At 44.9% G+C, this 12697-nt stretch overlaps 1 protein-coding gene across 5 annotated transcripts in view; it reads right to left on the minus strand.

Annotated features, from left to right (window-relative positions):
• The window catches only part of LOC116381714 (calcium/calmodulin-dependent protein kinase type II subunit gamma-like), a 34936-nt gene extending 22641 nt beyond the window's left edge, over positions 1-12295 (minus strand). For 3 of the 5 annotated variants that reach the window (XM_031844082.1, XM_031844080.1, XM_031844078.1), the window contains exons 1-5: positions 12070-12294; positions 9991-10085; positions 3954-4013; positions 1274-1328; positions 1052-1117 (exon numbers count right to left, since the gene is read on the minus strand). In XM_031844082.1, the coding sequence (XP_031699942.1) occupies positions 1052-1117; positions 1274-1328; positions 3954-4013; positions 9991-10085; positions 12070-12134 (341 nt within the window). In that variant the 5' untranslated portion in view covers positions 12135-12294. Of the gene's footprint in view, positions 1-1051; positions 1118-1273; positions 1329-3953; positions 4014-9990; positions 10086-12069 lie in introns of all 5 variants that reach the window. The other 2 variants (XM_031844079.1, XM_031844081.1) reach the window with 2 other exon arrangements.
• Between the last annotated feature and the right edge of the window lie 402 nt (positions 12296-12697).

Consider the following 12697-nt stretch of genomic DNA (forward strand, 5'->3'; position numbering starts at 1 on the left):
AGAGATATATATAGAGATACATAGAGATATATATAGAGATACATAGAGATACATATAGAGATATATAGAGATACATAGAGATACATAGAGATACATAGAGAGATACATAGAGAGATAGAGAGATACATAGAGAGATATAGAGATACATAGAGAGATATAGAGATACATAGAGAGATAGATATATATAGATATATATCTTCTTTTAGAGCTGTATTGAATGTCTCAAATCAACTTTCTTTAATGATTATAAGTCGTCAGTTGCGGCAAGCGGGAGAGTAAAGTATATTGAAGCATCTTAAGTTAAATTAAAAACATTTATTTTTATCTAACGCTCTGGAGCTATCTGAAATGTTTGGATCATGGAAACGCCTCACAGCTCCCTGAATGTGAGGTTTTGCTGATTTCTTGGTTTTAAATAATTGTAAAATGAATATCTTTGGGTTTTATATGTTGGTCTGGCAACAAAACAATAAAAAAAAAAGCATAATGAAATCGTCACTGCGGGCTTTTAGGAGATCGTGACGAGCATCGTTTGCAGTTTTCGAACATTTTATCGACCAGACAAAAATAATTAGTGGATTAATCAAAAATGAAAATAATTATTTTAACTAAAACTAACCTCCGTTACATTCTAAGACAGTAGAGGTTCAACTCAAGCCGCATTACATTAATTCAGCTGCTACTAAAAGCATCATTTGTAAATACTGGCTGGTGAGCGTGTCTTTACACCGGCCTGGTGAGTGTGTTGGCTTATGATGGGTCTGGTTAAAGCCACTACCTGACCACCTCAACACTGGTGTCAGGATCCAAGGAGAGAAAGCTTAAATGATAAGATGTATAAATGATGAGAATAAATCTATATTGCTTCAGTATTACTTCAATGTAGAGGCAGGAAGAAGAGCGACGCATGTGGCGGAGGAGAGACAAGTATGTTTTTGCACTTGTTGACCGGGGGGGAGGGGGGGAATGCATTTTGCTGACAAGAATACAAGCGGACCAATTACATCATTAACTATATGCAGCAGAGTGCATGTGTGTATGAAGTGCTTACCTGGCATCAGCCTCACTGTAGTACTCTCTGGCTACAATGTCTTCAAAAAGCTCTCCTCCTGTCACCCTGGAAAAGGGAGGGAAAGGAAGAAGGAACAAAGAAAAGGGGAGGGAAAACAAGACAAAAAGACAAAGAGGAGAGAGATCTGTTAGCAGAGACAAAGCAACCGCAGCTGCAGGCACGGATAAAATGTCACCGCGTGTGTGTTCAGAATATACTCACAGGTCAAAGACGAGGTAATGAAAGCCTTCCTCTGAAATGCTGTCATGGAGTCTCACTGCAACAGAGAGGGTGGGCAGTGAGAGACTGGTATAGAGACGAGAAGAAGAACTGCTGCAGTGTTTTGACTGTTTAACCGTCCCGTAAACTGAGGCTGCGACTAATTGCAAACATATTTGAAGCAAGAGATGGACCAAAGGAACATCCACTATGTGACACATCGCAGTTTTATTTTTCACCGCAGTGATGCGACAGCGCATCTAGTGGTTAATTAAGTCCTATTTAATTAACCCCCGCACTCTAGGATTATGGAGAGCGCATCTCAATGTCAGGAATGCATTTTCTTTAAAAATTCCCAGATTGATCTCGTCGACCAATATTCCTGTAGCCAACCGTTGAGCTACCGTTATGGTCGCTTGTGATCTGGCTCAACATGAGTGATAATGTGTTGAAGGTTTCTTCAAACTGTAGCAACAAGTCAAACGCAAAACTTCATCACAACAAGCTTATTATAGCGGGTTCTTCTTCTACCCGTCCTTGTGCCGACACTGGCACACCTATTTATTTAGATATTCATTTTGGGTGTGTTTTGCCATTACTTGATAGCGAGAGAGATGGAGGGCGGTGAGGCAGAGAGAAGAAACTGCTGCTGTGTTTGACGGTTAAACTGTGGCTATGAGACCACATAGCGGAGGGAGCTAACAGCAAACATGTCAGCTGCTGGGACGTTTTTACTACCGAGCATCTGTCATGTTGACATTATTTTCAGTGGACATGAAAGCTCATGTTAACAGTTGCTGAGGAGTTGATCAAAGACATAGATTTAGGTTGTGTACGTCCCTTTACAGGACACTGTATAGTTATGCTTTTGTGGTGTTTTTTTTGGGCTCTGGTACAAGAAGATCACGTCCATATTCCTAATTTCTTATTCAAACCTCTGGTTGTCTACCAGGGAAATAGCCATCAAAGAGCACAACACAAGGCCTGTGGGAATAACTGAACATTGCAGATGTGGGCAGCGATTAAAAGGCGAGTAGGAAATGTTTAGAAAAGAAAGAAAGTCGATTAAATAAAAACATAAGTGCTTATTACCAGAAATGTTTCTTGATTACGGGAGATAAGTGAGTGTTTGGTCGAGAGCGATTACGGTAACGAGCTCATATTACCACGATACTGCTGTTATGCGGTAACCATCCCGGCCCAACCGTCAAGGCAACAGAGCAGCAGCAGAATGACGAAGCAGGACTGAGGCTTCAAAGAACGGGCCCGAGTCTTAGGTCTTAGGTTCAGTGACGAGGAGCCACAATTATCCTTATGTAAAATGAATATCAGTTGTATAATAAGATGAAGTAGGATGGCCCTGCAGCAAGAAACAAGACCGACTGCTCTTTCCTCCTCCTCCCATCTTCTCGCTCTCCCTCCATCTGTCTCCTACTCCTCCTGCCTTCGTCTCTCCATCTGTCTCTTTTTTTTGTGCCCTCTTTTCTCTAAAGTTTGAACGCAGACAATGCCAGAATATGTCAAAACGAGGAGAAAAGGGCAGGGGGGGGGGGGGGGAGGGGGAGAGAGAGAGAGCGAGAGCGAGCGAACAAGTGCCTGTGGGGGGGGCCCCCCCCGACAGGAAACTAGGACACGAGGGGAATAAGGGAATAAGGAGTGAAGCGGGAAAGGCGTCACTGACTTTGTCATAGAAAGCAGAGACACAGAAAGCCTCTCCTCAGAGGAAGATAACCTGCAGTCACCTCGCTCCGACGGGGTTTTTACTCATCGTGTGTTTAAAAAACAAAGGCAGCGCTGGTTAACCCTTTGTTTCTGTTGCCGTGACAACTGCACAGCCGATTTGCACAAGACTCATAAAAAGATGATAACCGCCGGTAGCGGCACTGAGCGGTTAGTATCTTAATATGTCGATGCAAAGTAGAAATGTTTCGGAGTCAAAACACGGCGATGTCAGCCGTCGCTTCTACGGTACGACGGAGGCACACGTCTCTAAACGATGATGTTTTTAGATTTAATGACTTGATAAATGGAAGTAAAACGTATAACCACACGCTGTTAATTAGTCAGTAAATAACATGTGAAATCCTAGTCAGTTAGATCTTTTTAAACAAGAAGATATTTTATTCAGTCTTTTTCTGCATAGACTACCTCGTGTCTTATTAAATACTCCCATCTGTGGTTCTGATATTGCGACACGTGACTGGTTTGTAATTAACTCATCGGCCTCTTTCACCTGAACACGCTCGCATGCGGATAGACAACAGAGTTTACAGTCGATAACAAACTTCAATGATACCAGAGAGCCGGACTTACTTCGTGACACAAGCTTCTGGTTATTTATGCCAGTTTACATGATTATATAATTCAAGCTTCTGAACAGTTTCCCCATATCATGCTCCATGTAAGCACCACGTAGAACATGAAATCCCGCAGCTTATTTCTTTTCTGATTTAAGCACTCTGTTACTCAACTTACAGAAACACCTGCAAAGCAATTATCTCCTAAGAGAATACCAGAAACCCACCAGCTTGCACGCTCAACAAATACATTTTGATTAACAATATTTGGGGGAAAACAGCACAGCATTATCAGAGAAAGTTATGCTGCACCCCGGTGAAGAATCGTACCCTGTGAGCATGAGCAACGACGCGTCACACATCAAGTCATGTGCACAGAAACTCACCGATGTTGGGGTGCTTCAGCAGACGACAGATGCGAGCTTCTCTCTCCAGCTTCTGGTGGTCTGAGGAGAGAAAAGCAGAAAGCGAAGTTAAATCACAGAGCAGCGGATTGTTTGTGCGTCGCGATCTGGTCAAACCGTCGCGTTCAGTAGCCGTTTTAAAAAGCACAATAATGAGACGATAAGTTTGTAGCAGTTGTGCTTTTAGTTTGTGGTGCTTAACAATATAAATGTTGGAAATGGCTACGAACACAGGAAGGGTGGGAGGAAGTTGGGGATATGACATCCCACAAACCTGCTTGAATGGAAACGGGGACATTATTATTACATAGTTAGGGTCTTAACCACGAGGCCACATTTGCACCAATTTAAGAAAATAGTAAGGTTTGCTTTTTATTGGGGGCATCAGACATGTTCCCATTCCCAACAATGACTTTGAGTGAGAGAAGAAGCTCTACCTGTGACCCAGGGTCCACTTCTACTTCTCAGTATCGTCACCATACTGTAGAGTCGGTGGTCACTACACCTGATGCACAATGAGACCGAGACAGTTCCTGCTTGCGAATACTTGCTTATCGGCAATAAACTCAAATTTGACTCACTACAGAAATTTCCTTTGCAATAGTGATTTACTGGAGAGCATAAGTCACAAACACAAAGTCATCCAGTAAAAAGAAATACACGAATGCAAACATTTAAAAAAGGTTTGTGTCACAGATAAAGATTTGTTTCACGTTTTAGGCACAAACCTATTAGTGGAGCACTGAGCGGCTGCATTTGCTTCTGAAAGGTCACATGGTGCATTTAGTCAAAGCTCCACTGACCACACGTTTTATTTAAGGCTATCAAACGGTTTGTGAAAATTAACAAGCCTGTGTGAAGCAATTACAATGAGTGGACAAGTTTGCACGTGTGTGCGCAAAGGGGTTAGTGTGAAGCCCAGCTATACAACACTGGAGTGTTTGCATTTCTGCTGAGAGAGGATGCGAGCAAGAACACACACCTCATGTGTAAACCAACATCCTTGTTTGAGGATTTTACTGAATCCTGTTGCAGTGTGTGTGCGCGCGTAAACATGCACGTGTTCGTACGAGACGTCTGCATGTCATCCACATGACTGTTAAAACGACTCCCTCCCATCGTTTTGGGAGCCATGCAGCTGAGGTCAGAGGTGACTTGGTGTAACTGCAGTGATGATCCTGTGTGTGTGTGTGTGTGTGTGTGTGTTACCACTGCGGCGAGGCCGACTCAACCCCACAGCGATTACACCACACAGAGGCAGCTTCACTAAGATTTGCATTCATTTCCCCAAAGCAGCAACAACCTCAGATAAAACTCACATGCTGCTGCTGAGCAACCATCCATCAACATATCTAACTGTTCATCTACAACACAGCATGTACAGGCACAATATAACAGCACATTGGTATTTAAGAAAAAAAAAAAAAAAGCAGCGTCACTTCCTGCAACCCCTCTGCGTCCTTCTTCGCCCGACTTTCCTCCAACTTGTTGCTGACTTGGAATAGTTTTAAAGCTGCAGTCTAACGCGGTGCGACACTCTCCACGTCTACCGTCTGCAGGTATAGATTCCCCTCATCTGAGAGGAAGTGAGTGAATAAGGGAGAGACATGAACCTCCTTCCAATTACACCAGTGACGCAGGACTGAGAGACAGACGGAGAGAAGGAGGGAGGATCACATGGAACGTCCATTTGCTAGAGGAGGATCACAGCTCCTGTGTGTGTGTGTGTGTGTGGCCGTCTACCCTGGTGCAGTGTCACTGCAGCACTCACTAATTCATTCAATCTCCTTATTTGTTGGTGCGAGAGTGTGTGGTAGAAGAAGACAGGAAAGAGAGGGCTGGAGGGTAATTACTGGCACTTCCTGCTGCTCTCTAATTGGCCATCTGCTTTGCCACGGGGCGGGCCCACAGCCATCTTACATCGGCTGAGGAGGATGGAGAGGGCCCCCCCCCCCCACACACACACACACACACACACACGCGCAAACCCAAACACAGCATTGAATATATACCAATAGCAGTGCAATAATCTGTTTTGTCGCTTTAATATCTCGCGGTTGTTCATATGCAAGTTAAGGTAGCCATTAAACAAACCTGTTTATGCTGTTTTGCCAGTAAGTAGCTCACTTGCTACGGTAGCGTAGGACTGTGTATCGTTACAGATGACACTCTAGTTTCATTACATATACCAAATGACACATTACCAATATTATGTAACTGGCTAATTGGAGGAGTTGCCCCACACACACCTATGTGGCAGTGAGATATGTTAACATAGCAAAAGCATGTCTATATTATGTCGGCCTTTATCCGCCTCGTCGCACAAGCAACTTTTGTGGTCACTACCATCCAAAAACATGCGATCAGCTGACCACGACAGTTTTGGATCAATGGCTGCCCGATAATCGGACCGTTTCACTTCATTATTCAGCCCGACGTGTGCATGTGAGCCATTTACAGTTGACAAAGAAGCTGCGGGAGCGGTGGCTAGGAGATTACATTGAGTACTTTAAGTACGTTTTGCTGATAAGTGATGGAGCTTTTACAATCACCATCTATGTGGGTTCCTGTGCTTTAGATGAGGTCACACTACGAGGGGATCTCCCAGCGAGTCCGTAGCTCTGCTGTGTGTTGCCGTTAACATTAATGTAAGTCTGCTTAAATATCTGGTTAAGCTCTTAATATAGTACAGTTACCGACTGGCCGATGTGTTGTGTTTACTGCCACTGTAGAGGAATAAATATCGCACATTCACGATGTTTCTCCACCCGCATTCAGAAGGCTTGCTATGGCTAACTGGGGCTACGGTCAGCCAGCGGTCTGGTGATTATACTTGACACACAAAAGTCTTGGTTAGTCCGCAGTTAGAGAGGTTTGGATGAACCAAACAGAAAAATGGAAGCTCATTTTCAGCAGAAAAAGCAGTAAACAAAAAAAAAAAAAAAAAAAAAAAAAGCAGAAAATATAGGTTTTGTTGGATATAATTCCCCTGCTGAATCCCAGAGGTTTGCTATTAATTAATGAGAGATTGTTGTTACAGGAACCAACTGGACTGAGGTGGAAATTTGGGACATTGCTGAGCATTCAATAATAATAGTAAAGTAACACAAATTAAATCATTTTCTCTGGGACAATAATGCGGCCGAACGATACTAAAAACACACGGAGGAAAGCTTTCAGGGTGGTGTGTTCCACTCCGACTGTGTTGCAGCAGACAATGCAGCAGCCGTCCACTTTTCAGTCACGTCACTCGTCAACAACAACAAAATAAAACAAAGCATTCCTTCTGCGAGATGGAACTTGCATCACACCATCGCATCACCCTGCGCGCTGCCATGTGACACTAATAAGATTAATAGAATTTCTAATAGACACCAATTTCTTGATTTAATCTCATGAGTTCTTTTGAGTGATTTCAATTTGCATCACATCTAATATATCCGTTTCTCTTCTTCAGTCTCATTTTCTTCTCTGACTTAAATGCATTACGTTGGTTTTTTTGTGTAATTTTAGGGGCTGTATCTTGTACTTTGGCTCATTTTAATTAATTGCACTTACACACTACAAATGAGGTTTGCATTAAAGACCGTCGATTCTCTGGGGTGAGAATCAGGTTGATGTTTTTTATGTGCGTGAGTATATTATGTAGCCTGCCACCCACTCGCATCCACCCCCACCTGCCTGTAGGCTGGACTACCCGACAGCCAACGGCCTACATCCATCCCTGACATCCTGGCCTCCTTTACTTCCTTCACTTCCTTCTCTCATTTCCTTCCTTTCACCCCCTCCCTTTCACCCCTCCCCCCCACTCCTCAGATTACTGCAGTGTTTACCAGAGCTTTGAGAGACTTACCCACCAGGCCACGCGTGAGGTCACACTCGCCCCATCGGGCTAAAAACAACCCACTCAAATCCTACCAGGCAAGCAGCCTGCTCACACACTGGCTGCCCGTGTGTGTGTGGACGTTGTGTTTTGTGTGCGTGTAGGCGCAAAGTTGCGTCAGCCATGCGGCCTTCCGCAATTCTCCTCTTAGCACAAAATCCTCTTGTCGTCTCCTTCGCTAACCCAGTCGCTCTCGATCTCATTCCACCTGGACTCCGGGGTGTGGAGTGTCGCTGACCTCCTTGCAGGACTATATTGTTAAAAACCTCCTTCCTCTCCTGGCACACATGCACACAGACAGGCCTACATTGTGCTGCCGTGCCTCCGCGAAGAGCCAACCGTTTTCTGCTGAGCCCTTACTTTTCCTTGGTGGGACATTAATACCAGGAGCTGCCCTATGTGGACACTCGAAGGCAGGGACAGAACAATAAGGGTATTACAACACACTCACAGATGCCTCACAATGCAGACATGCTCTATTAGTGCGACTCCTTGCTCTCTCCCTCACACACACACGAATGCCATCAGACACAGACGACAACAACAGGGCAAACAGGGCGGCGCCTATGGAATCCGTGGGGTCTTAGTGGTTGATGATACATTTAGCATAAGTGGATTAGCCTCGATACGAACCAATCCCCCGTTGCAGAGAGACAAGAGAAAGGCAATGAGTGACAGAAGCTAGCAGAGAGCGATAGGCACGGAGGTAGAGAGAGAGTGCAGGAAAGGAGAACAAAGGAAGCCAGGTGTGTGTGTGAATGTCAGGAAGGAGTGCAGGTCTAATGTGTCCGATACCAAAAAAAAAAGAGAAAGCAATTAAGTATCTCAGTCGTAAGCCAGGGGGAGTTTCTAACACACCGCCATGAGCTCACGTCATCATTATAACATGGCACGCCACACCAGGCATGTGCACGTGGGTGTGGATCTATTGCAGGCGCAGCAAACCAGCGCAACAAATAAAAAGTCGGGGAGTGGACTGTGGAGCTACGTCAACGCACCAATAATTAACAAGACATCAGCTGAGAAACATCTTTCATATCCTGTCAGTTCTTATCGTTTCATCTCAGGCCCAGCCTCCATGTGCCCTTTCCACGGAGAGCGTCTTAGAAATTTGGATCAATTCATTGTACAGCGGTTGTCTAATGATACCACAGAGGAGCGATTGAGAGTTACTCAATACAGTGTTTATAAAGAGGGTCATTAAACCATCAAAAGGTTGCAGATAAGAACTCCCCACAGACACGAGGATTGAATAAAAGACTTCCTCTGTGATTGGAATGATGGGACTCGTGGTTTATGTGCATACGTTCCAATAAGGCCGGGCGATATGACGATATATACACGGGGAGACGAAAGGCGTGGATCAGTGGAGATTAGTTATCGCTTCAATATCTCTGGGAAGCCATGGCAGGCAAAGTTAAATTTAATGATCTGCATGATGCAATGCATCAAAAGGAGGCCAGTGTACATGGGCGTATTACAGTTTACATTACAAACTGTCATTTCATACTGATAGTTTTACAGTAATTGACCTTAATTTGTGATTTACTATCTATTCTTGTCTTTTAGCCGCTATGTGTGAGAGTCAGTTCCACTACACATTTGCATTCACTTTGATATTTTCCCTGTTTGAGTGGGCAGTACTCTCAAGCCATGTGACACAGGTCACATGACCGCTTGAGGTTTTTTAAATTTGAACACCTGACATCGTTACGCTTCATACCCTGATGAAGACTTGAGTGGAAACACATTGGTGATCAATGCTTTAATAAAGGATAATTAACTTAAATTCAGAGCACCAACTAAAACCAAAGACTTCCTTTAAAGAGTAAACTGGACAGACGATGTTTATTTGTACTTCACTAACTGCCCAATCCTTGAAGAGCACCTCATTTTCTTACTTTAAAATCACAGTTTCCTGACCTACTGCAGCACTCCTTTCACTGGATTAACCACAAAAAGACATCTCCACTTGTTGTTTTATCTATAAACTGTTTCTCCGGTATGAATACCAGTAATGACAGCTATCACAATATAAAAATGGCATCTACCATTTGAGCCCGACTTTCCAGTATTCACCACAAATAAGGCAAACATGTCAGAGTCAGAGTGAGTGTGTGCGTGGTGTTACCATACCTCTTGCAGACAGCTTCTTAGTGTTGATGATTTTTGCAGCATATTCCTGTCCTGATGACTTCTTTACACACCTACGCACCACTGAAAAAGCTCCCCTAAGAAGAAAGAACATAAACAGCCAAAAATCAGTTCCATTTCACATGCTCCCTCCCTCTCGCTCACACTCACACACACACCAAACTGCATCCACTCGTGTGCAGCAGTTTGTTATTTGTGCATGCCAACAACCTTGGTCTCTCTCTCTCGCACACACAAACATTGAGTGTACAGTCATTACTATCGCAGCATCAGTGTGTAGAAGCTGAAAAGGTGGGCAACAATCAAGTAATTCAGCATCGATATAACAAGCTTGTCAAGCACAAGTGCTGATATCAGCTTAGGTCTTGGATTAGAAATGAATGGCCAAGTGCTTCTGCTAATCTTTGATCGGCACACCATACAACGTAACCTACAGCCCCAGAGGAATTTCAATTTGCAACAGCTAGCACAACAACAGGTAATAATGAATACATTCACGAGGCAACAACGTTCAGGTATAAACATGCTCCAGGAGAAAAGGAAGTGCACAATAAGACATTCTCTGAGGACTCTCATATTGACCTATTTTTCACCTGCTAGCTGCTGTGGTGAATGCTCAACTTTGAGCATCACAGAACAAGAATTATGCACCGTTTTCCATAGCGTCGTCTATCTCACAGCCTGGACTACCTGCAGTATCTGGCCCTACGCAGTTTTCTTGAAAAAGGAAGGCTGCCTTTGCACTCCTCCGGATGATATATACGGAGGGCTGCTACTTTCCGCTGCACTCTGCTCCGACCACTCTGCTCTTAGTTTCAATTATTCACCAGTAAATGAGAGGTGACAGAAGTACGAGGCAGTGCCTTGACATTAATAACCTATGACGGAGCAAAAAAAAATAATGTATTAACAGACGGGTGCAGAAACACAAGCCGAGGTAAGTGGTCAGTCTGCAGAAGGAATCAGGGAGCGGTGCATCCACTGTGGAGGATGTGTAGGTGTGTGTGTGCCAGTGCAGTGGCTGTGCAATCAGTGCCATCGATTACTCAATTATTAGGCAGAGAGTGGAAATGGCAGCTGGAAATTGAGGCTGGTGTATCTTTATAGGACTAGGGCCGCTGGTTTGGGTACAACAGGAGGAAAAGAACAGAACAAATGCTGCTGATGATGATGAAACAGCTTTTCTTGCCGTCATCAAAATACCGAGAAATAACGTCACTGCCTCTTCCACAGTAAACATCAAACTGCCCTCAGTTTTAAAAGACCCACAACGACAATGCGCTTATTGATAACTTGATAATCGTGCCAGCTGGCGCGCGGATGGATGGTGTGGGCATTACTGTGCAAACATTACGCAGCGCAAGCCTGCACCGAATGACTTCCCCTTTACGTGATCCAGGGGTATACGTAACGTTGTTCAACATGGTTAACGTTACACAAATCATCTGCAGCTGCTAAAAGAGAGAGAGATAGTGTGAGAGAGAGAGAGGAGAAAAAAAAAAAAAAAAAAAGTGGTCGGCCTAGTTAGCTCGCGACCACAGCCTCTGGTCTAATCGAGCCAGCACGGAGCTGTCAGACCCCTGGGCCGGTGAAATGTCACACGTCTCCGGCGTCTCCCGGGGCCCCGCTGGAGAGTCTAGCAGATCAGAAACTAGCCAACACGGAAGAGCTAACAGCTGTTAGTGCACCAAAAACCTCTGTGCGTATTCATCCCCCCCGTTAGCGACTAAAAAAGACGCAGCGCGAGTGGGCTAAAACTCGGCTAGTTTATCAATATCAGCGTGGTAGCTGGTTGGCGCGCTGCTCTGTCCGTTACTGCGGGAGCAGCTAGCCTAGCCGATAGCATCGGGTGTTTAGCATGTCTGCACCACGGCAGTAACAGCCTCCAGTTAACGCACAACTGACGGAGCTTTAAGGCACACAACGTGACTAACATGTCAGCTAGCTACCGCACTGCTAGCTTAAGCTAACCAGAAATAATGTGAGGCGAGGTTGCGGGGGTGGGGGACAAGACGACGAGACAAACACGATGCACACTGTGACGTTACGACTGCTGCTTACTTTCCGAGCTCCTCGTACAGCTGGTACTCGTCGGTAAACCGGGTGGAAGTACCGGTGGTTGCCATGGTTGAAAACCGTGAGTTTGGGGGAGCCCGAGCCTTGGGGTACGCTGGCTCTCTCTCTCTCTCTCTCGTACGTGGTCCGGGAGGAGGGTAGCCTAGCCTCCAACACTGGAGTACCTATCTGACAGGCAGGCAGAGCTGAAGAGGATAGAGGCGAGCAGAGAAGGAAAGGGAGGGGCTGGAGAGAGGAGGAGGAGGAGGAGTGATGATGATGATGGTGTGTGTGAGTGTGTGGTAGAGGGGAGGAATCCTCGCGAGAATGGGCTCGTGCAGCATGAGACTAGGGCCTCTAGTTCAATGAAGTCACAAAAATTGTGAAGAGGTGATGCAGAATTATTTTGCCTTATTTAGTCTAAATACATTTAGGGGGTAGTGGATCATAATTAGGAGACATGCCGTTAATAAATATCGCGATGGTGCATGTTTGACTGACTGACATCTAGTCCGCCGTCCCTTCTCATATCTTCAAAAATATTGCAGAGAACATCACAGCAGCATTTTACTGCACTGGTTGGGATACACCCTACCGTGGGTCACACCTCACTGCAGTAGAGAGGCAAATTATG

The sequence above is a fragment of the Anarrhichthys ocellatus genome, unplaced genomic scaffold (assembly GCF_004355925.1).
Source record: "Anarrhichthys ocellatus isolate YVR2014 unplaced genomic scaffold, GSC_Weel_1.0 scaffold4, whole genome shotgun sequence".
Classification (NCBI taxonomy): Eukaryota; Metazoa; Chordata; class Actinopteri; order Perciformes; family Anarhichadidae; genus Anarrhichthys; species Anarrhichthys ocellatus.